The sequence below is a fragment of the Xyrauchen texanus genome, chromosome 23 (assembly GCF_025860055.1).
Source record: "Xyrauchen texanus isolate HMW12.3.18 chromosome 23, RBS_HiC_50CHRs, whole genome shotgun sequence".
Classification (NCBI taxonomy): Eukaryota; Metazoa; Chordata; class Actinopteri; order Cypriniformes; family Catostomidae; genus Xyrauchen; species Xyrauchen texanus.
In genome coordinates, this window is record NC_068298.1 from 23,608,251 (window position 1) to 23,635,803 (window position 27,553).

General features: G+C 36.3%; 2 protein-coding genes, 1 long non-coding RNA gene and 1 pseudogene across 7 annotated transcripts in view; 2 read left to right on the forward strand and 2 right to left on the reverse strand.

Annotated features, from left to right (window-relative positions):
• Positions 1 to 4,797, reverse strand: part of LOC127663341 (casein kinase I) — a 47,103-nt gene extending 42,306 nt beyond the window's left edge. The window contains exons 1-2 of one of the 4 annotated variants that reach the window (XM_052154878.1): positions 4,029 to 4,795; positions 3,564 to 3,670 (exon numbers count right to left, since the gene is read on the reverse strand). In XM_052154878.1, coding sequence (XP_052010838.1) covers positions 3,564 to 3,670; positions 4,029 to 4,151 — 230 coding nt within the window. In that variant the 5' untranslated portion in view covers positions 4,152 to 4,795. Of the gene's footprint in view, positions 1 to 3,563; positions 3,671 to 4,028 lie in introns of all 4 variants that reach the window. The other 3 variants (XM_052154880.1, XM_052154881.1, XM_052154879.1) reach the window with 3 other exon arrangements.
• A 1,452-nt stretch (positions 4,798 to 6,249) lies between these two features.
• LOC127617191 (serine protease inhibitor Kazal-type 1-like) lies at positions 6,250 to 8,080 on the forward strand. The gene is made up of 4 exons (XM_052089117.1): positions 6,250 to 6,400; positions 7,275 to 7,291; positions 7,435 to 7,547; positions 7,857 to 8,080. Exons 1-4 carry the CDS (start codon positions 6,352 to 6,354, stop codon positions 7,909 to 7,911), a joined length of 234 nt encoding a protein of 77 aa, XP_051945077.1. The 5' UTR covers positions 6,250 to 6,351; the 3' UTR covers positions 7,912 to 8,080.
• A 149-nt stretch (positions 8,081 to 8,229) lies between these two features.
• On the reverse strand, positions 8,230 to 16,878 carry LOC127617192 (uncharacterized). Of its 2 annotated transcripts, none has more exons than XR_007967291.1 (5): positions 16,646 to 16,878; positions 16,352 to 16,526; positions 10,568 to 10,762; positions 10,020 to 10,243; positions 8,230 to 8,824 (listed from the first exon to the last, which is right to left on the reverse strand). It is a non-coding gene; the product is annotated as an uncharacterized LOC127617192 (long non-coding RNA). The 2 variants fall into 2 exon arrangements; XR_007967290.1 differs by having other exon boundaries at positions 10,020 to 10,167; positions 16,646 to 16,872.
• Positions 16,879 to 21,847: 4,969 nt separating this feature from the next.
• Positions 21,848 to 24,480, forward strand: LOC127617153 (heterogeneous nuclear ribonucleoprotein A0-like; annotated as a pseudogene).
• Positions 24,481 to 27,553: the final 3,073 nt, after the last annotated feature.

Genomic DNA, 27,553 nt, shown 5'->3' on the forward strand with positions numbered 1-27,553 from the left:
CACGCTTCAAGCAACAATCAGAATGATGCTTTTGCATTTACATGACCACAATAATCTGAGTTCTCCAAGAGAAACCTAGGTGTTTTAAACTGCTTTCTTGTACTCCCTTGAGTGGCATAAGGAAATAAGCATTCTATTTTATGACGTTTCAGAACACCACTGGAATAAACAGTTTTCTTAAGTCCATGTAAACATGGTAAATGGAAATGTTCTGAAAAAGCTTGGTAAATCGGCCCATCCCAAATTACTTGAACATTAATGACAGGAGTTATCGAACTCTTAGCTGCAGAGGGTTAAATATATAGCCATGATCTAATATTTCTAATCAGCCAAGCTGCTGTCAGCATGAGATGCCATAGAAATGGACACCTTAAAGCAATCTGTAATGGCAGTTCATTGCTGGCAAGGGCTAGACATTCATATTTATGCTAATATTAATCTTCCAAGTGAATGCTTCCGTCAACTGGACTGGTTTACAAATGTGTTAAATAAAAGTAACGGATTACGGTCTACAATAAAAAATTTAAATTTATGAATGGCTAAATGTTCAGGGGATCTACAGCTGGCTGGGCACTGGAAAAGCTCATTTGAAAATGCACTAAAATCTAAGAGGCAACTGCTAAAATAGAAGTCTGGGAGGTTTTTGGATACGAGTAGTTTTTAATACAACAGTACCGTCTCTTATCTAATGGATTTGGCATCAGTACTGCTGCACTGCATCTTGTTGTTCCAGTGTATAGTCTATTCATTATTATAGGCTGTTATAAAATAATCTGTTACAAAATGTATAAACGCATATTTTGCCATTGTGAAGATTCACTGCCCAACTCAATGAATGTGCACAATGAGTGTCTCTGTCTGTTCTTCCTTCAGATTACCGTAGTAATCTCAGTAAGCACGCACCAGTTTTTTAGTGACTGACTGAACGGCCCATTTTCAAATCACGGTTGGCTTATCAAGAAACGCTATAACCATTGCATTTTTAATATGTGTGCTAAGTTGGAAGTTCAGTTTTGAAGACACTGCATTCTGCTCCATTTAGCTGTGCTCTGTCTAGCTGTTTGAAACACTCGCCTGCTGTATGCACTGCTTCAGTGCATTGAGTCCACTGCCACACGCCTGGTGTGCGTCTCCCCAAGTGTTCGCTCCTTTGGGGAAACCCGCAATGCTCTGTATTGTTGTAGCTGTGATGATTCATGAAGTGTTCCATTCAAATTGGAGAGTCTGAATATCCACCTTCCAGCTAGGGAACGTGCAATGGAATGACACTGACAGACTTCAAACTTGGAAACATGTGCGGAAATCTTAAACTCCCATTTCGTCCAAATGCAGGTGTGTTAAATCACGCAAACATTTCAGCACCCAGGGCAGGGAGGTTTACAGTCAGTGACAAACATTTACTTTTATTAAGAAATATCTATTATCGAGAACAATTTCTTAAATTAAATGTAATAAAGCATGTTTAGCAAACATTTTGCAGAGACAGGTGTTACAACACGGTTATTTACACTCTCTTTTGATTATCGTAAGGACAGCCTTGCAGCATCCTATATCAGTTTGGTTGCTATGAGACGTCTCTGACAATCAATGTACTAGAGATGGGTCGTTCATTTTGAACTTACGCCCGTTTCACACATACTCTGTTTGCGGTGCGTATGCGGTACAGGAGCAGCACGTGCTATAGTGCTTTCACATATGCTGCGTTTGCAGTGCGCTACTGATCCGCAGTTTCTGTGTGCCACAAAATCAAAAATGTATTAGTAATTTCGATTTTAAATCCAAACGTTAACTTTGACATTGTTTAAGACATTGAAACAGTATGAAAATTAATTTTAATCATTGTGATTCTTTGTTTTACATGTAGTTCGAGTTGTTGACAGAAGAAAAACTATCGCGCTATATCTTTTGCTAAGAAGAAGAACGAGATGCATTTGGGTTCACTCAGTCAAACGAGGCAGGAGACAGTTTGGTGCTTGTCTCAGAACTTCGACTTTACAGTGACCGGCACCTAAAGTACTTTCGGATGAGTGCCGAACAGATGGATAATGTTCTTTCTCTGGTTGGAGCAGACATCACAAGGCAAACCACAACATATCGTGCGTCCATCGAATCATATATGATGCCATTTTGCAACTTTTGGGACTATAATCATACTTTTTTGTTTTTCTTGACCCTGTAATTTAGTAACTGTAGAACACATTAACTGAAATTATGCGTATATGAGGAAATTATTACAGTTTCTTGACAATATGTGTCTATTTTAATGTTAACAATGCGCTGTCACTTTAATTCACTGTGGTGCAGCACAGCAAAAATAGACTCGGTCCGTAAACGATCGCTGCACTGCTGTATACGCACCGCAACTGGAACGGATCGACGGACTGCATCCGCGTGCAGTGTAAAAGCTCTAACCTGTTAACATGGGAACGGAAAACAATACGCACTGCATACGGAGTATGTGTGAAACGGGCGTTATCTTTTATGTGACCCAAAAGAACGCGTAGTCTCGGAGTGTATGCCGCGCATGCGCGAACTCCTTTCGTTTGTGAAAAACGCATAGGCGCTGTACAACAAACAGAAATGATTAGTTCACTTTTTAACTCTGTTGGTCCGTGGGGGGTCTATTAAAAATGTAATATTTTATATTTAATTCGAACTAAGTTAAAAGTCACATCATGCATTATCACAATCGATCATCGCTGCCACGTCCTAGTGCCCGTCCCTAACATGTGCACGAGTCGGCGGCTATGAAACAGTTACACTAGTACAACCTCCAATTAACTTTACCCATGGTGTAAAAGTTACAGCCTTACGCCTATAGTTATACAGCTATAAAGATTTTTTTTTAAAACACCAGAACAAATATTTTTACGACTGGCCCGTTTCATGTGAATCCAAAACAAGACTATATTTTGTATTCAAAATATGCATTTAAGAATAGTTGCTGAAAGCAGAGAGCCCATCCGTGTAAATACTGACGTGGCATAAACAAACGACTCGTTTAGGATGTAAAAGAGTCCTTGAGAAAGGAGCAGCATTCTCGCCAGGTCCTGAAACTTGTTTTCCTACATCCGCCATTTTCTGATCGAGAGGGAGGACATGTTGAACAAACACAACAAAAGAGCAGCGGCCATTTCAACTCACTCCTTACTAGCGCACATACACACGTTTCATGGTCGAAACTCAATTATAACATTGCATTATTCACTTGAAAGAACAGTTAAGAGTTTTTTTAAAGACACATTTTCATTACCGTTCTTCCATGCGGTTCATATAAATGTTAGTGCTTACGAACGGGCTAGTTAGCTTGCTAACCCTCTCCTGATCAGCATTAAAACTATCAATGTATAAAAAGCACGATCGATCGAAACGGATGTAATTTAATAATTAAATACGACGACCTAATGATTATATTCGTAGATGGATGTGTACTTTGTACCCGCCGCTTTCTAGCATATGCTAGTCCTCCTTTCCAACCATATCAAACTAATCCTGTGAAAAAAAAAAACTCATCGAATCAAGCCCCGTTTTACATCAGACTTATTTGAAGCGAGTGCACTCACCTGATGTGTGGGATCCCGACTCCTCCCTGGAGAATTTTGTACAATTTGCTTTCATACAGAAGTTGTGGGTGTCTGGCTTTCTGTGACTCCAATTTCACAGCTACCTCCTGAAAATATTCAAAACACCATTTCGTTGTTTATCTACGGTGTATAAATGGTTTAACGATTATTGCAAACTAACTGTGTTGTACTTAATTGTGTGCGGTCCTTTATTCGTTGAGCTGAAAGACCTATTTCCAACGTCAGCAATAACGCATACACCCCATTGAGTAGAAACACGTTTGTGTATTACTACTATTACAACATGAATCACTTTTAAAGGATATAGACACTATCCTTTCTTGTTCTGTCCAGGTCATCACATTTGATTACCAGAGGCAGTTATAAAAGCACTCAATCTTATCTCATCAGACCGCTTAATTTCAGATCATTCACACAAGAATTACACATCCATTCCATCGTTACCTCTCCATTTGTGATGTTGATTGCCAAATAAATGTCACCAAAGGATCCAGATCCGATTTTGCGAACGAGCTTGTATTTCCCACCGACTATAAATTCGGCTTTCGAGCCACTGCTGCTGGCCATGTCCTAAAAAAATCAGAGAAATGCTCTGAACCTGTGTGAAGGGGAGAGGTTTTGGCGTTTTTATCTCAAGACACAGTCCAGTCGAAACAATGCTAGCTAGCTTCACACTGGTCTTCTTCGCTAGCCGAGTCCTTAAAACTCACACCGACGAAACGAACATTGGTTTCAACGTAATTGTTGCCTTTATATTTGTAAAAAAAAAAAAAAAAAACCACACACACACAAGATTATTTCCCCTGAGGATGTGGCTCTTTTTCGCTCGAGAAGTCACCCGAGTAGCTGACTAGCAGCTTAGCCAGAAACGACACGGAGTCGTCGATCTCCTCGACGCTCTCTTCGAATCAACTCGCTCGGAGAGGCGAGTTTTCTTCTTAACGATGTTTTCTTTACCCGCTTACTCTGAAGTACATCTAGTCAACCGACGATTTAACGTTGAAGATAATGGGGTCGCTGCTTTCCTATCAAAGCGCAACCCACTCACTTCGCCATCTTGTCCGTCTCGGGATGAACAGTTTCTGTTGAGCTGAAGAGAGGAGCGAGATAGCGTCAAAGCGCGCCGCCGCGGGCAGGGGATGGGTTCGCGCGTGATGTCAGCGGAGTGGAGCTGCGGAAATGCCCGTCTTGACACGCGAGGACGCGCGGGGGAATTTGGTGAAGTGTTTCTCGTAAAGCCAGTGCCCTACTTCAATAAGCAGCCTCTAATTTCTTTACTCCTGAATTAAAATTGTCATGGTCTATCACTGTATCTTTGAGATAATTACTGGGCATTTTCTGACCAGATTCCTTTAACTTTTTTATCGCTGGCACCTAAAAAAATAGTTGAAATATTCTATATTTACGTGTCTCGCGATCACTGCGCACGAGCAGCAGTCGATCACGCGCGTTGATGACCTTTGGTTCGTAGTTCACTGATGCCACCTAGTGAGATTTGATGAGATCGTGCAGTTAAAGGTTTTGGGTGCTGTCCTTTGTTTTCCTTGGCTAACAGTAATTGCAATCCAATAATTTCATAAATCCTTATTATTATTTGCCTACTCGTAACAATGCGGAATTATTTACTTTGATGTAAGCTAATATTCTAATGGAAAGTTTCATGACTAGTTGGACGACATACGATTTACAGCTCATTAAAAATAAAAAACACATTCCGATAACAGAAACATCCCAAACTGAAACAAGGCTTTTAATGAAGTAAGGAAAAATATGGATTTTTTTTTTTTAATTAACTCCACTACGGATGTGGAGTCCACGCTGCTTTTCAAACAAGAACATTTTCTAATTGGGAAAACTATTGTAGGTAATTTTTGCAATAACCATTTAGGGATTTTGCATCATTCAGTTTGACATCATGTTTGTAAAATGAGACCTTTATATAAACCTCTTATTAATCAGTCACTGCAAAATTCATATTTTTAACTATTTATTTTTTTTTTTTTTTCCAGTTCAAATATCTAAACATTCTTAAAACATGATTTATTTATTTGACAAGCAAAATGGCATAATATTTTGTCTTGTTTTGAGAGAAATTTAGTGAGATTTATGCTCAAAACAAGAGGGGAACGAAATCTGTCAGTGAAGTAAGAAAGGGAAAGCATGTTTATTTTTCTTACCCCACTGGCAGATTTTCCCCTTGTTTTAAGCATAAAGTGTACAAAATAAATTATTTAATAAGATTTCTCTAGAACAAAGACTTAATATTTAATGTCATTTTGTTTTTAAAGTAAAATTATTTTACTGGAAAACAAGACAAAAATACTAATTAAGAATTGTATTTTATTGTTTTTTAGTGTATAACAAGCCAGGATAGACTTCCTCATATTCTGATAGTTATCTCTCTGTCTCGTTGTTTCATTTTATTTTTTACGTTCATTACGTGTTCGTTCAGCATGAAATATAACTATCATAAAGATTTCAAAGTTTCCATATTGTCCATTGTAATTTAAATTAAACCGTTTCATTCACAGTGTACTTTAACAAAGGCCTCCATAATAATATTGCAAAACCACAAACAGATGCCCTTAGTCATTGTTTGTAGGGCCACTACATGAATGTCACCAATCAGGTTCTTATGATGTTGGCAGAAAACATGAGAGGAAGGGAGGAGTGTTGGTTGATTTCAAAAGCGATATGACTACAGGGCTCTTGCTAGAGAGCAACATCTGTGTAGTTACACACTTGAATTTGCATATCCAGAGTGACCATGAAGTTGACGATCCTGATCTGCATTTCTGTTCTCATTTACCTCACTGGTAAGTATAACATTTGTCATGATTTAAGGTACACAGATTGAACAGAGGATTATTATGTTATGAACCAATAATTAAACCAAATCTAGATTGCTTCTTAGCTAGGCTACTGTTGTCTTTAAAAGACATCCTGGGGCATTGCAGTCTTTTAATAAGAATTACAGGGTAACCCACAATGTGTTGTTTAACTTATGGATGTCGAATTTTAAATTGTTATTTGCGCTTCTGAAAATCTGGGCATGCGAAGGTAACAGTTTACTAAATTATACCTTTGTTCTCAAAAGGCATTTGTCCAGACTATTCACAAACCCAGACTGCCCCATTTTGTGATATGTGGAGTGTAGATTTTTTTTTTTTTGGCAACATATTTTTGAAAAAGGGGGGAAAATAAACAAATATAGAACAGCAACATTATAGATTATATAAAACATCTAAAAAGATGAATTCTCTGAGATAAGATTAGATCCCCATCATTCACCCAAAGTTTACTTGATCAGTGTCAAAAAAAATGTAATTCTGAAGTACAGTAAGAATGTATTTCCATTAAACACAAATACACCCAGGAACATTAAAGAATGTTTCTTGAAATGTTAATTTCTGTTTCCTGAAAAGACAAACGTCATTATGAAAGAAAGACTTTGAACAATTATAATAAACATTAATGGATGCATAAAATATATAATTTCATGTCTGTGAGATGACAACATACATCAAGTATGTAAAATAAGAATTTGATGTCTATTCAAGCTAAACACAAGTTCAAAAGAAAACAAAACTTGCTTAGCAACATTTTCTTAGTCAAACCCTTGTCTGTAAAATGTAAATGCCTTTCCTGGTTCATTTCTCATCTTTATTTTTTCCCATTTTCATTTCACAGTGGCAGAGCCCAGGGAGGTAAGCTTAAATAAATAATAATAATAAAAAAATACTAATTTTGAAGTTACCAGCTCTGTTGCTTTATCTCTGAGCTTATAATAAAGAACAATGGATGCAAAGTGTTAAGATATGTGGAAATCTCTCTGATATCTCTTTAACAGGCCAAATGTACAGAGTCTGATAATAATGGCATATGTTCTCGGGAGTTTGTTCCAGTGTGTGGAGATGATGGCAAAACATACTCAAATGAGTGCATGCTATGCTGGGAGAACAGGTAGGTCAGCTGAACATAGCTGTTACGTAAATTATGAATAAAATAAACATTTATATCATGCCAATTCAGCTATTTGAGAAGGCAGAGGTAGGAGATGTGAAAACTCAGGGTATACCCAGATGTCAGCATTGAATCAATCACTTATAAATCACCAAGCTTTGATAAACAAACATATAACGGTTTTCATTTTGAAGAGGACACATTTTTATCAATGACAAACACAAAATCAGTATTTGTTTTACAAACATTCTTGACAGCAATGCTGAGCATTTGTGCCACTTCTTAACAACACATTGTCTTCTCTTTTAGTGTGCGTAACCAGAATGTCAAAGTAATGCTCGAAGGAAACTGTAAGACCTCCTGAACTCACTGCTGTTACAGCATCCAGAATGGGTTTCCAGATGGAATACTATATTAAAAAGCAGCTGAGCAGGATGCTCATTGATTAGCCACTTAAACACTTTATACGCTATTGAAACTTTACGAAACAATACCTTGTCATGAAACATAATGCAATAAAACAATCAAGCATTTGAGATCTTTAATTTGTTGTTCAAGTGTTGATTAAAACTATACCACTTTCATACTTTGAATTTATATCCTGCTTCTTATCGTTTTGAATCTGCCCAAGGATGACAGAAGAAATATAATCATTGTGTACAACTTATGAACAATTATTCTAAGCCAGCGAAGACTAGCAAAGCAGACTCTTATAAAACATTATTCTGAATGGTTTCCTTTGAACATTTGACCTTTGGTACATTCAGTACATAACTTTAGGCCACTTTGGAGTATTCAAAGCATGGTGAAGCTTTTGTATTACATTGCACATTCCTAAATGGAGCAACCAGACAAATCCAGTATTAAAAATGTCAATAATTTTATTTGTTCTTGATATTCCAAAAAAAGGAACAGTCCATTCTACACATATTATTGCATTTTAACTACCATAGATACTGCAAGGGTTAGGAAGTAACCATCCTCCTCCCCTACATCCTGCTCTGTGTGAGCCAGTTCTTTACTGTTTCTGCAGTTCATTAAGAGAAGTGGTCAGGGTGGGGTTCTGTTTATACTGAGTCTGACACTGAGCCATCATGGCAAGCAGAGTTCGTAAAGCCTTCTCCCTCCAATCATGCTCCGTAGAAGCTAAAAGCTCAGGCACAAGGCTGCACCACCCCTGCACTTCCAACATGGGCAGAAGGGACACTTCAGCATATTGTCGCAAACGTTCCTGGTGAGGAATCTGGTATAAGGTCACCTGCCTGTTATATTAGCTCCTACAACACACAGCAGATAATTGTTTGATTTAGATGTCTGATTCAGGTTACTAGAATGAGCCGAATTACATTGAAAATTTGACAAAATAACAAAATAACAAAGCAACACAATGATGAAAAAATAAAAATGAACATGTATGTTAGACCAAATACTGAATAAACTGCTAAAAGAGGTAATTTTCATGTAATCTCAGAACCTCTTCTTAATATTATTAACTCGATCCTCATTATCTTTTGGTCATGCCCAAGAAACTTTAAACTGGAAGTTATCAAACCACTTATCAAAAACCACAGCTTGATCCAGAAGAATTATTATAGACCGATTTCATTTCCTACCATTTATGTCAAAAATACTAGAAAAGGTAGTGTCCTCCCAACTCTTTTCATTTTACAGAGAAATGGTGAAGAATATGAAGAATCCATTCAGGATTTAGGCCCCATCATAGTACAGAGACTGCACTAATCAGAGTTACAAATGGCTTGCTCTTATCTGATCGTGACTGCACTTCTCTTCTAGTTCTCTTAGATCTCAGTGCTGCCTTCGGCACCATATATTATGACATTATCTTGGATTGGCTTGAGAATTATGTTGGCAGTTGTGGACAGGCATTAGTTTGGTTTAGGTCCTATCTGTCTGACCACTACAACTTCATGTAAATGAGGAACTGTCAGATCAAATTAAAACATTTAATGTTACTTGAATTGGTGCTAATTTAGTGTATTTCTGTCTTTATACTGAGGAATGCTTTGTTTGGAAGCTATTAATAAAAAGCATGTAGTTGCATATTATTTTGTTTTCTTTCTAAGAAGGAACTAATACATTTTGACAGGAATAGAGGAAAATACAATGTCAAATTACAAAAATCTCAAGCAATGAATTGCAATTAAATATTTCAAATCAACTGAAAGCATTAATATCTATTAAATACTTGGATAATGCTTTCAGCTACAAAGTGTAATACTTTCAACCCCTTTTAACACATTAACTTTAAATCCCTTCTGTAGAATTTTCCCACAATCACTACTTTTTACATTTTCTGTGCTTTCATGAGGAGGACCTACATATCAATATCTGAAATCTTTTTTTTTAAGAGCATTTCCTGTATTATTCACTGTAACTCCACCAAAAAAATAAAAAATACATATTTCATAAGCATATTTTCATCCGTTTACATGAAAAAGCATTTTGACATACCTCCAAAGCATTATAGCAGGACACGGCCTCTTACTCTCTCTCCCTTCTCCTCTGTGAGTCTCTCCAGTTGCAGCTGGAGGGTAGTGTTGACCAAATACAGCTGCTCATCTTTGTATCGTGCCTCCTGAAGCTCCTGCTCCAAAGTCCACTGAAAGTCAAGGTCCCACACTTCAGAACCTTCAAATTGCCCACTACCTCATAGGTCTGGCACATTTGAACACCTTCTAATTACAACAGAACAACTACAAGTTATCACTGTATGATTATCAAGACAGAAAAAGTTAAGCCATGGTCACACTAGACTTTGAGCATGCAAAATGATTCTTCCACTTTCGGATGCATTTGAATGAAAATGAATGGAGTGCAAAGTGTAGTGTGGCTGCACTTTATGCGGAAAAGGATAATACACGCATTTTAACCGCCACCCATTTCACATTTTCACTTAAGAAGTTTTCATTTCAATGCTATTCAACAGACATCACTTATTTCGAAAACACTGATATTCTTCATTAAAAGACATACCAGAACAGTTTAAAAAAGGGCCATACCATAGCTGATTCCATGTTCATCTTCTGCACTTGCAACTCCAGGATCTCGGAGGACATGGTTTCATGTGCACGCTCTGTAAGGATGCGGAGCTCCTCGGTTTTGCTGCTCAGTGCTTCAGATTGCTGGTCCAGCTTGTGTCTCATCTGCTTCTCAGCCAGTTGTGCTTCCTCTAATTCTGCCTTCATTTTCTCCACCTAACAATGTATTCCATCAGCATGGCAGACAAGACAGTCTATTTTTTTCAGCACAATAAGTTATCTTAAATTAATAGTTAATTTTCTCATCCACATGCCATCATAGATGTTTATGACTTACTTTCTTCTGCTGCTGAACACAACTGAAGATTTTCAGTTTGATGTCATTAACGTAACATTAGATCACATTAAACTATAATGATAACATGCGAGAGCAGCACTGCAGCTCGCACCTGACTGAGGAGAGGAAGAATTACACAGCTCACAGTCCAGATGCACTCTAAACTTTCCAAACAGCTTCAGCTTATGTAGATCGTGAAGTATGAGGGAATTGTAATGAAAAATTACAAAATAAGTAAATACAGAAGCACTATTATTGTGGAATAAGTGAAGTTGGAGCTGCCGCTCTGCTGAAGCAAAACTTGCATGTCGAGCATCATTACATCTTAAATGTAGTTATATTTAATGCGTTAAAGCTTTAATAAAGCTCAAATAACATGGAAGCAGATTATGTAAATAACTACAAACTCCAAACTGGCATTTCTCTGTGCAGTCAACTCTTTTATGAGTTGCGCCAATGTCCCGATCTGAGGGGAGACATTGAAACAGCACCGGGCTGATGCATACTCTGTCACGGGGACACTCATCCCTCGAGCGTGCACACTTAAACAGCTAGATTATAACGTGATGCTCAGGACGTATTGAATCATAATATATTATTTTCTTATCATGAAGAAATTGGCAATGCTTTATTAATAATAGAGTGTTTGTTTTTTTGCGAGTTAAAGATGGATTAAAGTGAACAAAAGGTGAGAGAGAATCTAGTCTTCACCTGCACATATATACATATGAGAGGCAAGATGACACTAGCTGCGTTTGAATAAAACGAGAGTGCATCCATCCGAAGTGTGATAAGAGACATGAAAGAAGATCCGGATGAGTGGTCATTATAAAGCCTTGCTACTGACGACGATCATTATCGGTCATATAATGTTGCGACTGACAAATCAGAATTAAATCATTTCAGCGAGCTGTGTAATAAGAATCTTAATGTTCACTTGTTTTCCTAACCTGGCCATATTCTGCTGCACCTGCTGTGCTTTCCCAGCCCCAAGGGTCCTTTCATCTACATAATGAATTCATGTAGAGGCTGACGAGTAGTGGACAGCCCTTGCAGTACCATAATAACAAGCTGGGAACTATCTGACATCTAGCTATCTACACTTACCATTTTGTGAAACACTTAACGTTCCCTTCAACATTAACGTTAGATGGACCTGCTTTCAGGGTACCTCTCAACAGGTTCACTAAATGCCTTGCTGTGTTTTGTATTTCCACCTATTTTCAGTTATTATCAAAAGACAGAAAACATACACACACACACACACACACACACACACACACACACACACACACACACACATTATATATATATATATATATATATATAGGATATATATAAACGCACAAAACATCTTGCAGCTACAAGAAATTAAGGAGAAATTTAGAAAGAAACCATAGCCTCTTTACGGTCTGCCATCATCCGAATCTCAATCTTCCCAGTTCCCTCCTTTGGAAAAATAAAACCCATTATATTAGGAAGTCACAGTTAGTGAAAAAGTATGCTAAGGGTGGTATCAATGCCTTGGACTTTGAATCAATATTTGGGGCATTTAAGAGTAAATGGTTGAAATCATACTTATCATAACCTTACTCTGTGTGGTTTCACATACCTAGATCTCTATTTAATATAATAGGTGGGTTTGAATTTCTTATAAAATGTGATTTTGAGGTAACTAATATTCCTATTAAATTATCAAACTTTCACAAACAACTTCTCCAATACTGTAAAATTAAATTTACCCAAAACTTTTCTCCCCATGGATCCACCCTATGGAATAACAGGGTCATTACAATGAATAGGAAATCATTGTTTAAAAGTGATTGGTATGAGAAGGGTATTGTGTTTGTGAATGATATATTAGATGATAATGGTAACTTCTTGGAACATATTGTCATTTGCTCAAGTATAATCTTAACTGCACTTATAGAGAATATAATAAAATGTGTAAATCAATACCGTTATTACCGTTAATCCAAAACACATTTATGTATGTGAGAAGAAGACTCACCAACCTTACCAAATCCAGTAATAAATTAATGTAATTTACATTACAGTAAATGTAATAACAAATGTATTAATGATTTTTTTAATCTAGAATGTTTTTGGATTATAATAGAGGAATATGAATGCCTTTCAAATTCATCAAATTGCCCATTTCCCCTAAAGTCAAAGAGACTAATTTAAAATAATTTATCAAATATATTTGGTTGCTGACTTTCTTAGAAAGAGGTTTAAATTTGAAGTAGATCCCAGTGTATTTTGTGAGGCAGTTGATGAGACTCAGGAACACTTGTTCTTTTTATGTCCTATGGGTTAAAGCTTCTGGTCTGATTTACATAATTTACTGTCATTTAAGATTTATGACATCTCGATGTTTGACTTATCACAAATTCTCTTTTATATGGATAATGTAGATTCATTTGATTTGGTTTAAATGATTGTTCTCATGGGTAAATATCATATTCATTGCAGTAAGTGGATATATTCAAAGTCTTCTTTTTCATGGTTTATGAACGATTATAAATTGTCTAGTTAAATTGCAAGAAAGATGTTTAGTGATATACCAAGACAATTGTTTTGATACATATACATTGTATGCTACGTCTAAAGGATGCTTTTATTAAAACATTTTCTCCAGCCTTTTGTTTTTTTAACTAATACCCCCTTGTTGTTTGCCTTCTGCTGTTCAGTATTGTGTAGGGGACTCTTTTCTTCCATTTACACTGACAATAATTGTATTGTTCCTATTGATGTATATTTCTTATTTCTCCCCTAAGAGAGTTTTGTATGTTTTTTCTTGTCAAAAAATAAATAAATAAAGTTCCCGCTTTCTGTCTGTCCTCGTCCAACAACAGCCAATCAAGAGAGATTCGAAGAGATGCAGCCAATCAATACAGGATTTGGTCAGTAGCCAATAGCATTTGTTAACAGAGGATTGACCTCGCACCAGAGTGTCAAAACTGACTTGTGTGTAAAGATTTCAGCTGCACGTGTGTGCAGAAAATAATTTGCGCATGTACAGATCTGCACGCGTGTGTGAAGAAAATAACTTGCGTGTGTGTTCAGATCTTTTTTGTTATTTCTGCTCGCGATTTGTTAATTTGTGCACAATCATATTTTTTTGGTGCTCGAGTTTGGGATTTGCAAATTCTGCAGGTTTACATTTTACGTGCGAACTGTGTCATGGTGCTCACACTGTTGTAATTCACTTGCGCGCTGTGTTTATGTGCTTGCGCTGTTTTGTCCAACATTTAACGCCATAGTTTTCCAATATAAATATCTAAAACTCCTTTTAAACAAAATGTACATTTTCTTTAGCAGCTATACTGCAGAGGAAAAAAAATTTTTATCTGAGAATGTTGAATATAATATTAAAAATACATATACAACATTAATAGTTTTTAAAACAATACATTCACCTGAGAAGCAGCATATAAGGTATTTAGACTTGCTTTTAGAGAATAGATCTTGAATATAAGTATATTTTTACTGCAGTCGCAAAATACACAAATATACAAAATAAACTTATATTTAAGATACATTCTCTTAAAGCAAGTCTAAATATCTTATATATTGTTTCTCAAGTAAATGTATTTTATTTTAATGATTTTTAAACCATTTTAAATGGAAAGCAAGACAAAAACACTTGATAACAATAGGATTTTTTGTAGTGAATTTCTTTACTAAAGAACAATTTCTTGTTCCCTTTAATTCAGTGAATGTTATTTAGAGGTGATTTTGTCCTCTTTATTGTTAGTAAGCACGTTTCATACAACCTTCCAAGTCTGGGCACAAGCTGAATAATCTTTGCAATAATCGTTCGATTAATCGATTATCAAAATAATCATTAGTTGCAGCCCTAGTTGCCATAAAATCAAAATGACGTGATGAAGTTTTGCTGCTTTTAGTCAATATTTATTCCCTTTAAGGTCATGAATATGCTACTGTACTTCCAAATGTTGACAACATTATTTTTCAGAAGATATAAGCATTTAAAATCAACAGTCTCTCTCTTCTGGCTTGACAGACCGAGGCACAGTCATGACAGCACAAATGGCATGAGAAACTTTGTCCAATCAAATGCTTTCTAGAACGAGAACACTCCCTCCCCCTAGTGTGTCTGGCTGTGTGCTAACTGGCACTGACCATGCCTTTGCAGGGTACTTCGAAAGGAGCACAATCCATTCTATAGTGTCAATTCCACTCTTTCATAAGAGTTGCTTAAAAATGGGTTTTGACTTACTATTATCACCTTTCTGCCTTCTGAAGCGCTCAGTGCAGGGTACTTGTCTTCGTATGGAATAGGGCATAGTAATGATAACTTCTAAATAAGACACGCTGACCCCGAAGCTGGACTAAAGGAAACTCACTGGAGTTTATTTCAATTTTTCTGCAGATGGAAGTTTCTTGGACATACCGCTCGAGTAAGTGTTCTTTATTCTTTATGTTAGTGTATTGTGATTCCAAACGTAGACAAATTAGCTTCTACCCAATTGTTTCACATTCATCTGTATTTGTGAAGTGGTTTTCGTCTTGCCCATTACAGACCGAGATTTGACCTGATTCCTTTAATTTTTTTTTTTATATATTGTGCACTGTAGAGGGTAAAATGCCCAAAATCTTCCAATTTGTCTTTGGAGAACATTGTCCTCAAAGTGCTGGATTTTTGCTGAAACATATGTTGGCAAATTGACAAGTCTCGAATGATTCTTGCTCTTGAAGGACTAGGCTGTTTTTGGAGGCTCCTTAAATACTATGACATGACTGCCTCAACTGTTTAACATCTGTTTCATATCACCTTGTTATTTCAACTCGTCAAATTGTTATTAGTCTTAAATTGCCTGTCTCAACTTTTTTGTAGTGTGTTACAATCATATGATTTGAAATTACTGTAATGTCACAAGGTAAAACATAATAGTTGTAGTGCTTTCAATATAGCAAAGGGTGAACATAATTTTAAAATTTATTTTTGTTTTTATTAGCATTTTTCATACTGTCCCAACTTTTTTGGAATTGGGGTTGTATTTTTGGCAATTTTCACATTCTTCATTCAAATCACCACATACTGGTAAGGGCTGGTCAAAAGTGTAGATTTATAATAATAAACAAAAGGACTTAAATATTGATCTGTTTCTCACATACACCAACAATATAGATTCTGAAGACATGGAATTAACCACTGGAGGCTTATTGGTTACTTTTATGATGCTCATTTTCATTTTGGAGCTTTGAAATTCTGGTACTATTCACTTTGTGATATGAATATTTAGAGATATTCCTCTAAAAATATTCATTTGTATTCAGCAGAAGAAAGGAAGTCACACACATCTGGGATGGCATGAGGGTTAGTAAATGATGAGAGAATTTTCATTTTTGGGTGTACTATACCTGAAGGATGAATGAATGCTGAGGCATCATCTACTTCATAATTGAGGAAAAAAACACAACTGCTGTTATGAGCTCACCTTATTCTTTAAGTCACTGATCTCAAGATTATGACTCCTCTCCAACAGAGATTGCTGCTACCACAGCTGGTGTTTCTGCTGGTTTTTGACTGTCAAATTCTGAACGAAGACTCTCCAGGATGCGAACCTTTAACTCAACTTCCCTTTGCAGAGAGTATTTATCTTGCTCCACGGCCTGCAATAAGAGAACATTGTCAAAATTACACTGTGGCATATTTCATATGTCACCATTCAATGGTCAAGCATCATGTTGTGGTGTTCCCTTCAAACGCTGCCAGCTGGGTCAGTCATTACCTCAATGACATTGGACATCTCAATTCGCTGCTGTTCCAATTTGTTGTGTAGCTCCATTTTGTCATCCAAGAGTTGAAGTCCATACTGTCCAGCTCTCTGAAGAGCCTCTTCACCCTCATGCACCTTCCGTCGCAACGCTTTAAGCGCATCCTCTAGATCTGACATCTCAAACGAGAAACAGAAAACAGAAAAACTGAAATTGAATTGAGAGAGAGGGAGATGTTATCAAGTCAGAGGTGTTCATTGTCTGAAAATAATTTGTAAGTGTGTGTTAAGCAATCTATGATTTTTGCCTTTTTCAGAAGAAATCACGATGTTTTAGTGAGGGTAAAATAATAATAATATTACAGAGAGAAGTATATGAAAAATGTCAAGACAAAATTCGTTAACTTCGATAGTTCGCACTAACATTTACATTTATGATAAGCGTCTGTTTCGGTACTGTCACGTCTAAATCATGTATGTATGTTTGCCTTTTGAGCTTCGTGTTTACAACGTAGTCAATAATGTTTTCTTTCTGAAGCACAAACTGCCCCAACCTCCATCTGCCAGAAAACTCCAAACGGCTTGTTTGAATCCTGCAGCAGTCGTCAATGACAACACGCGAGAAAACACGAGATTCTCGAAATCCCTCACTGAACAGAGTATAAATATGTTCTGGTGTGATCACTGACGTTATATAGATCAGTGGTTGCGATTTAGAATATTTTATTAAGATGAATACGGGTTTTGATATGCATTTAATGGAAGAGGATGTTTTGTTTTATTTTGATAGTAAAATTTAACATAAAGCATTGTATATTATTAATGTATTTTTGATTTATGTATTTTTTTTATTCATAAATGTAAATGGTCGACACAGAAACCAAACTTCACACACTTCAAAATAGAGGTAAAAAATACTATGTATTAAATTTTGTAAAGCCTTGAATATTCCCTTTTGAATCTTAATATTATATGCATTGTATATTGTATAATTAATATACTTTTGAATTCTGTATATTAGCGATATACCTTTTTGTTATTTTTTTTTAGTTTATTTCTTTATGGAGCCAGAATTATGTCAAAAAATTAGAATTGTGTAAATTTGAATTATATACTTTTGAATTTGAATTATAAGTGTGATTTTGCCAAATTTAATATTACGTTGCATTTTAAATAGGTTTGAATTTGATTTTTTAAACTCCAATCCTGGACATTTCATATTTAACCAAATTGAATTGTTTTTTAATGGCACAATTTTATAAATATAAATTTTCAAACAGCAAATTTTTGGTTCGGAAATCTTACACTGTAAATATCACGTTTTAAAAAATACAGCTTCAAGTTTTCAAGATGAAGAAGAAATTCAGAACACCAAATTCAATATTCTAAAATTCAAACAGAAAGAAATTCAGTTCTACAGAAAGTGGGTCAGAGATCCAATTGCGTAAAACTGAAGATGCCAGCTTTTCTGCTGATGTAAAATCACTTTTTGCCTCTTTTAATAATATGTCTAAACCTAATAATACAGCTATAAAAAATAAATAAAAAAAGATTTAAGCTTCCTTGTTCCACGGGGAAGAGTAGAGGGTCTCGGAAAAGTCGAACTGATCATTTTGGCCAATTACAGGTCGAGGTGCAATAATTCTCTGGTGCAAGCGTGATTCAAAGGTCGCCATTCTGACCATGAAGTGGTTCTTAAACTTTTATGATTAATATTTTTATGGTTAGCACGTTAGCACATTCTCGCACATGAGACATTTGTCTAAGGTCTCTGGTGTTTGTTTTAGTATAAAGTATATTTAGTATGAAAGTGATTAGTATGCGTATAGTAAGCGTCAGAAAAATATTAAACGGAACATTTCACGTGTTCTTGTAATAAATCTTAAAAGCTGGGTCATTGACAAATAAGGTTGTCTGAGGTGAAATTCTAAATCTTTTAAATATCTAGTTTAAAACACGCATGCCAAGTTTGAAATTGTATCATGGTGTATAATCTGGTTTCAAAAACAAAAAAAACATTTAGCATTTTCTACAAAGAATGCGTTTAACCATCAGAATATTACACAACTTAAAAAATATATTTCAAACAATTGGGATTAAAGGGGTCCTTTCTGTTTTATGGTTTTGTTAACATAATCAACAAAATTGCAACATATATGTTGGTTGCACCACATGACTAATTTGGTGGACAACAGATTTTCAAACCTTAATCATATTATAAAACACAATTGTTTCACTGCTGTATTTTTAAAAATAAATATTAATAAAAGAGTATTTGGCACAACTCATGCAAATTTTATTTTTCAAGAATTTTCAGACTTTTATTTCTTACACTTCTTTTTTTACTTAAAAAAGCCCAACAAAACTATAAAAATGACTTCAAACTCAGAAAGGTTGGATGTTAATTGTATGAGGTTATTTTGAATAATTTAATAGATCTGGACAAAAACAATTTGCTTAAATGTCATTGAACCATCTGCATATTCAGGCTAAATACTGTTTATGTTTTACATTGATACTTTTGTTCTTTGTTCAAGAGCAACAAGTCCTGAAATTGTAATTTCTAAATAAATATGACTTATCACAGTCCTGGTTGTTGAGTTAATGAGCAATGGGAAAAAATAGTATTTTTCCTGAATGTGTCCTGAAAAGAACTAAGTGTGTAGTCTCCTGTACATATCATGTTAGCAAAGAGAGTTACATTGTTTTTAAGAAATTGCAGGTGCACTTTTTTTTAATCAGTGCTACGTATAAACAGTATACTGTATGTTGTTCAGGCTTACTGCACATGCTGATCAAAGCTAAACTATAAAATTTAACATACTCTATAATTGATATATTATTGATTGACCATTTTGTTCAGCATCTCTCTTCAGACTATATTTGTAAGTGTATTTCGACAGTTTTGTGCTTTTTGCTGCTGTGTTGAGTGTCAGCTGATTTTGACAAAACACGTTTGTCTAAACCAAGCAACCACAAACACCTACTACGGTCCTTCAGTTTACCATATGCAGACGTAACAGCTTGAAACCTTTGCATCAGTTCTATCTCACACTTAGACGATGGATCTGTTTTGCATTTTAAAAAGTGAGAACAGTCTCATACAAAGCCTTTACCTCCACCTATCAGCATTAAGTGTCACCAAATATCTGTGAGTTACCGGCTCCAGACACTTCATCTGTTATGCAGATTTTGACTATCAGTACCCATTGCTCACCTTTTAAACTGAGTGATAGGTCACCCATCTATCTTTTCAATGAAACTCATTCAATTATCATACAAGCAAGTTTTCCAGTGATCTCGCTACAATTGACCACTGACCTTACATGGTCTTGGCAGAAATTACATTATTCTACATATGTTTATTGCATATATAGGCCTGAAAAAAGGAAAGCAGCTCTATTAAAAATAAAACCAGCAACTTTAAAATAATCTTAATCCATTTATGTTTGAGATGAGAACATAACTATACTGTGTAAAGTATAGTAAAATTCAACACAGTCATCAAAAAATTGTTCTGATCACATTGCTATGAAATGCTCAAATGGATTCAGACTTCAGAAGGATCATGTTCACTCAATGAGCGAACTGCAGCACAATGCTTTAGTATTTGGTATCAACTTAATTTAATTGTGTACCGTCCTGATGTTTGCTTATTCCATTTGTGTTAGGATTATGTGAATAGTACTTTTTGCATCAATGTATGGCTGAAACTGGGCAGGGGATTTGCAGTACATTTTAAAATCAAGTGTTATTTTAATATATCCACACAAAATATAGCAAGTAGGAGATGTGTTTGTGTTTAATGTTCTGTTATCTTGGGATTAAGAGTAGTTTCTGTCATGCTGGATTTTTCATTGTACAGAGTGGAGCTAATGGTAAGGTCGAGGAGGATGGGTAAAATACTTTTAAAATTTCAGTGGATATTGCTTTGATCATGAAGCAGAGGGGGGTCATCACCATAATAACTTAATGGGGATCTGTAAAACCCTAGCAGAAATATACTTTTCATGCTGTGCAAAAATACATGCTAATTTAAAACGTACTAATTTGTGTAGTTGATAAATGCAGCAAACTACACGGTTCAATAGAGATATCTGGATATATCAAATAGGTTAATTAAATTAATTTAGGTTTTCTCTACAAAAAGTACTCGATAATAAGTACACTGAAAGTCACTATGGATGAAATGAAAAGGGCCTACATTTTTTTATATTAAGAAAACTATATTAAGAATTTTCATTCCATGGAACCACACAATTAAATTAAGTTAAACCATCATGTCCCCAGTATTTTTCAGGCAAACTTCTATAGAGGTACATGGGACCATAACTGCGATCCCCATGCTACAACAGCAAAAGAAAAAATCCAATATAACGTTTCCATGATTTTTTAAAAGAGGGAAGTAGAGAGAGAGAGATAGATTACGGCAGTCAGAAAGGAGAAAGATGCCAAATTTCTGTCCTATTAGTAACTTTACAGTATTTAAAACCTCAATGCAGCAGTGTTGACAAGTTTTTATTATTAATGCCGGGGTAATATTACATTAGGCTCGCATAATGTACAATAAATAATTAGAAAGGTTTGCTACTAACTTTTACTATGCTTAAATATGGTGGAAATGTGTCATCACAGTCAGCGAAAAGAGTCTATATCGATTTCCTTCCATCAGTTTTATGGTGATTAAACTCCATCCTAACTGATATAAACGTTTAGAGAAAGGGCACTTTGAGACTCTAAGAAATTGAGTAAAACTGAAATTGTTTTACACTATAGTTAAGAAAGGATTTTAAGAAATACATTCAAATTGGGTTTATCTCATCATGGCCTCACTGATGCGAACATTTAAATGTGTATATGGCCTATACATATGTGTAGGTCATGGGACAGATGAATTGTGTGTGTTTCCAAATATATATATATAAATTAAATATGTATTTCCTCTCCTAACTGAAGCAGTTCATAACACTTGAGGCGTTGAGAACTGAGTATAGTTCTAAATGTAGAAATGTTTTTATTTCAACGACAAGTGATACTGTGTAAAAAAATTATATATTTTTTCCTTTTTATCCAACTTTTAAATAAAAAATTGTACATAATTTATTTGTTAAAATCGTATTTTAGTTCAAATGGGCGACTACGTTTCAGAAATCCCGCCTTTTTGTGCAAAGGGCGTGTCTTATTGCGACAGAGAACACTGCGTCATGACGACAACCGTTTAAAAAAAAGGCCCTTTCTTCTCAGTTCATTCGTACAGGCGGACAAACGACACAGTATGTCAGGAATGGAGCAGCTTTGTAAACTCTTCGTTGGTGGTTTGAACGTCCAAACTACTAATGATGGACTCCGCGCTCATTTTGAACAGTACGGGACACTTACAGACTGCGTGGTGGTCCAAAACGATCAATTACAGCGATCCCGTTGTTTCGGTTTTGTAACCTACTCCACCTCGGAGGAGGCGGACGCAGCAATGGCTGCCAGGCCACATGTTGTAGACGGAAAAAACGTGGAGCTGAAGAGAGCCGTGGCTCGGGAAGACGCCGGGAAACCCGAAGCGCTCGCCAAAGTCAAGAAGATATTTGTTGGGGGCTTAAAGGAGGACATCGAGGAGAATCACCTCACCGAGTACTTCTCCCAGTTCGGCATGATCGAGAAATCCGAAGTCATCACAGACAAAGACACCGGGAAGAAGCGAGGATTCGGCTTTGTCCACTTCGAAGATAACGACTCGGCCGACAAAGCAGTTGTGCTCAAGTTTCACATGATCCATGGGCACAAAGTAGAGGTCAAGAAAGCGCTCACGAAGCAAGAGATGCAGGCTGCCGGTGGAGCCCGGGGCGGCAGAGGGAGAGGAGGAGGAAGAGGCATGGGAAGGAATCAAAATGGCTTCGGTGGCGGGAGAGGAGGTTATGGCGGCTATGGGGGTGGATACGGCGGAGGCTATGGAGGCAGTGATGGCGGCTACGGCGGTGGCTATGGAAGCGGAGGCTACGGAGGTGGTTACGGGGGCGGATACGGAGGAGGCTACGGTGATCAGATGGGAGGTTATGGCGGTGGAAACGGTTACAGTGACTTTGGCAGCGGATACGGCCAACAGTCGTCCGGCTACGGGCCCATGAAGGGTGGTAGCACGTACGCCGGCAGGGGCGGAGGAGCCCCTTACGCACGAGGCGGTGGGACCGGGTACGGCAGGGGTGGCTACGGAGGCTACTAATTTTCACTTGTTTTGGGAAAGACTCTGAAAGCTGTCCCCTAGAGTCTCTCGAAATGATCGCATTGGGCAGTATGGTTCATTCCCCCCGGCCATGCAGAGATGGCGGACACTGTGAAAGCATACCTTAAAGACCTCAATTCTTAAACAGGTAGGAAGAAGATTTCTTCCCAGAAACCTGACTTGCTCGACCAGCTTTAGTTGTAGGACATGTTCTATTTTATCTCTCTCTCTCTCTCTCTCTCTCTTATGTTCCTTGTTTAGGGCATGCAGCAAGTTGACCCTGTTATTTTTTTTCCTTTACGCGAACTTTTCGTGCAAGTCTTGTTAACCTGTTCGCAACCCATTCGTTTTTACATTTCTATTATGTTCAACGCTGGCGATTGTTGTCCATATACATTCTCCGTAATCTGCTGCCTACCACTGTCACGAGGGGATTTACGCATGCAGTTTAAGTTTTGGCCTCACGTGTTCGTTCTCTGTAAAACACCACACCAACTTTTTCCATAATAGTTTATCATGATTAGGCCAAGTTTCACTCGAGGCATTTCGTTTTATAAACTAACGCAGTTACACAGTATCCTACTCTCATGGAGTTAAGTTTTAGCTGTATGAGACTCACTATTTCCTGTGTATTGTATATTATGTCTTCAAATCAAACCAATATTGTTAAACATTTGAAATGCAATTGTATGTTACTTTTTAAATAAAAGTTTCACAACTTAATTATCTTACTTCTTCTAAGGCGTTTTGGCTTAAAGGATTTAATGACTAATTCAGTGTTTTGAAAACCTTTTACTTAAAGCATATATGCATGTGTTTGCATTACTTTATTAGTACTACATTTAAAATAAGACTTCCCCACATTGAGGTTTTAAGGGTTGTGGCCCCAAGAACACTTCAGTGATCTAGTGCTTATTGTTTTAAGGGTTCATATTTACTCTTGATTCCCATATTTAGGTGTTCTTTCAGTTATTCCAGTACTTCAAAATAGCTGTAGCAGTTTGTTTGTACAGGCAACCTGTTGAGTACCTGGGTTCGATTGTGATAGGACTGAAATATCTCATTAGGATATCATCCTGCGATCTAGGTATGTAATCAACCTGTCTTCATTACGTGTTGGTCAAGTATTGCAATTTTATTATTTCGTAGATTTATATTTATTCCTTAAAATTTTGATTGCTGTCTATCCAGATTGGTATTCTATACAGTCAAGTGGATCTACTGACTTAACCTCAACTGGGTCTGTGTAATACGGTGGCTTATAAGGGCCTCTGATTATATGCCCCAAATTTTTTTCTCTCTCTCTTAATTTGGTACATAAAATCCGTGTTTTGCCATACATGATGACTAATGAATTATCTTTTCTTCCTGTCTTCCTCACCAGGCGGCGTTGGGTGCCTGACTCTACCCACATCAACTGTGGCCATGGAGTTTGGTTATCTGCAAGATCCACTGACTAGACATTTATGTTTTAAGACACTTTTTCAGGCACTGAGGACTGAGAGAGCAGTGATTACATGGGATTCTTCTTTAACAGTTTGAGAAAATGAGCACTCCTTAAAAAATATATATTTATTATGTAACCGCATACATTTTCGGAACACTTTTATTGGAATAAAATTTTTGAAATGATTGTTTTGTCTTTGTTATTATAATGGGATGTGTATGGGCTTTTAATTTTGATTTAACGGTGAGTGGGAAAATAAATCTGAAGAGTGGAGTGAATTGAGATAGTTTTCTGTGTGATATTTGCAACAATGCAAATTATTTTGTTTATTTACACGTTGAAGCAAAAAGTAATGTTTGAATGCTTTTTATAGCACTGCAAGGTTCCAAGATGAAGTTAGTAAAGCAGAAAACTTAATTAATAGGATCATCTAATGGCTAAGCATTCACAAACTGGTGCTGTACCCATCATTAATGATAGCCAAATCAACACTCCCAGCAAGAAGAAATTCCACAAGGCCCTTTTCAAAGCTTTAATAAAGTAATGGAAACAACCAATTTTTTTCACATTTGTGAAAAGGCAAGGACTTTAAAAATGTATTGAACATGCTTTATATGCAAATCAAATCACTTTATTGTCACTACTGTGTACACAAGTGCAACAGTAGGTGAAAGTCTTGTGTGCTGTTACGAATAGCACAGCAAGTTCTTAGATTATGATTGTGACACTAGACATTCGATAACTAACACTGATTTTCCGTTGTGCATCTTGGAGGTTTTTTTAGAGTGAAAACATGCGCATGTTATGAATGCCCAGGCCCCTGCAGTAGGACAGCCATATTTTATAATGTTGTGTCTTGAGTATCCAGCTAGCCATGAGTATGTAATTAAGCTGAACTATCAACATTTAAAATGGGACAATTTCATTAAGTAATTTCTTATTTTTTTATTTTAGATTGTTGCAAAGCCTGATTATAATTCACATTTGAAATGTAATTCAAAACGATTTATAAATTGTCAGAAATTAACTTTTTCCAAAAAGAGTAAATAATGGTCCCCTGGGTTTAACTATTATTTTTCACATGTATGAGGGCAATTTATATATATATATATATATATATATATATATATATATATATATATATACATATACATATACAGGTGAAACTTCGAACAATTAGAATATCGTGCAAAAGTTCATTAATTTCAGTAATTCAACTTAAAAGGTGAAACTAATATATTATATAGACTCATTACAAGCAAAGTACGATATTTCAAGCCTTTATTTGATATAATTTTGATGATTATGGCTTACAGCTTATGAAAACCCCAAATTCAGAATCTCAGAAAATTAGAATATTGTGAAAAGGTTCAGTATTGTAGGCTCAAAGTGTCACACTCTAATCAGCTAAACACCTGCAAAGGGTTCCTGAACTTTCATTAATAGAAAGTTAAGTGGAAGGGAAAAGTGTGGAAGAAAAAGGTGCACAAGCAGCAGGGATGACCGTAGCCTGGAGAGGATTGTCAGGAAAAGGCCATTCAAATGTGTGGGGAGCTTCACAAGGAGTGGACTGAGGCTGGAGTTACTGCATCAAGAGCCACCACACACAGACGGGTCCTGGACATGGGCTTCAAATGTCAAACGTCTTACCTGGGCTAAAGAAAAAAAGAACTGGTCTGTTGCTCAGTGGTCCAAAGTCCTCTTTTCTGATGAGAGCAAATTTTGCATCTCATTTGGAAACCAAGGTCCCAGAGTCTGGAGGAAGACTGGAGAGGCACACAATCCAAGATGCTTGAAGTCCAGTGTGAAGTTTCCACAGTCTGTGTTGGTTTGGGGAGCCATGTCATTGGCTGGTGTTGGTCCACTGTGCTTTTTAAGTCCAGAGTCAACGCAGCCGTCTACCGGGACATTTTAGAGCACTTCATGCTTCCTTCAGCAGACAAGCTTTATGGAGATGCTGACTTCATTTTCCAGCAGGACTTGGCACCTGCCCACACTGCCAAAAGTACCAAAACCTGGTTCAATGACCATGGTATTACTGTGCTTGATTGGCCAGCAAACTCGCCTGACCTGAACCCCATAGAGAATCTATGAGGCATTGCCAAGAGAAAGATGAGAGACATGAGACCAAACAATGCAGAAGAGCTGAAGGCCGCTATTGAAGCATCTTGGTCTTCCATAACACCTCAGCAGTGCCACAGGCTGATAGCATCCATGCCACGCCGCATTGAGGCAGTAATTAATGCAAAGGGGCCCAAACCAAGTACTGAGTACATATGCATGATTATACTTTTCAGAGGGCCGACATTTCTGTATTTAAAATCCTTTTTTATTGATTTCATGTAATATTCTAATTTTCTGAGATTCTGAATTTGGGGTTTTCATAAGCTGTAAGCCATAATCATCAAAATTATATCAAATAAAGGCTTGAAATATCTTACTTTGCTTGTAATGAGTCTATATAACATATTAGTTTCACCTTTTAAGTTGAATTACTGAAATTAATGAACTTTTGCACGATATTCTAATTTTTCGAGTTTCACCTGTATATATATACGCAGCCAGACTAAGTAATTCTGTAATCAAATACTTCAATTTAATCAATAAGCCCTCAATCTGAATAAGATTTGTCCATGCAATATGGGTGATGGGTCATTTACTTCTTAAGAGCAGTCTTTTAATGTATTTAAAGCTTATCTCAAAACATTTCTTTAGGATAGCTTTTACTTGATTTTGTATTTTTATTATAAATTTTGAATCGTTTTTATTATTAACTGTTTTTGATGCATGCTTTTTTTTGTGCTCTATACTTGTGTTTTCAATTTCTTTTTAAAGCTATACAAAATAAAGTTTATCATTATTATAGATTGAGAATATGTGACCTACCTATAAAATTAAATCAACACCAAATTTTGTGAAAATGTGTATAACTTGACTAAGAATAGAATACTACAGACTAATTCAGGTATTATAAGTAAAATCAGAAAATGTCATTCTGTGGTTCTTTTCTACTCACATTTTGAATTTCAGAGGCATTTTTGCCCCGACAAAACATGTTATTTTCGAATGTGCTTGCTGTTGTGTTCTTGTACACCTATTTAAATTAAAACCCCATAAACTCAACATTTAATCTGCAAAAATCATCAATAAATCCAAGACTGGCTTTTACAAATTAGTTTGAACCTTTGTTGTTTTCAGTTTATTCGTTAGTAATTACTTTGCTGTAACCAATCAAGAGTCAACTACGTCTTTGTGACGCAGA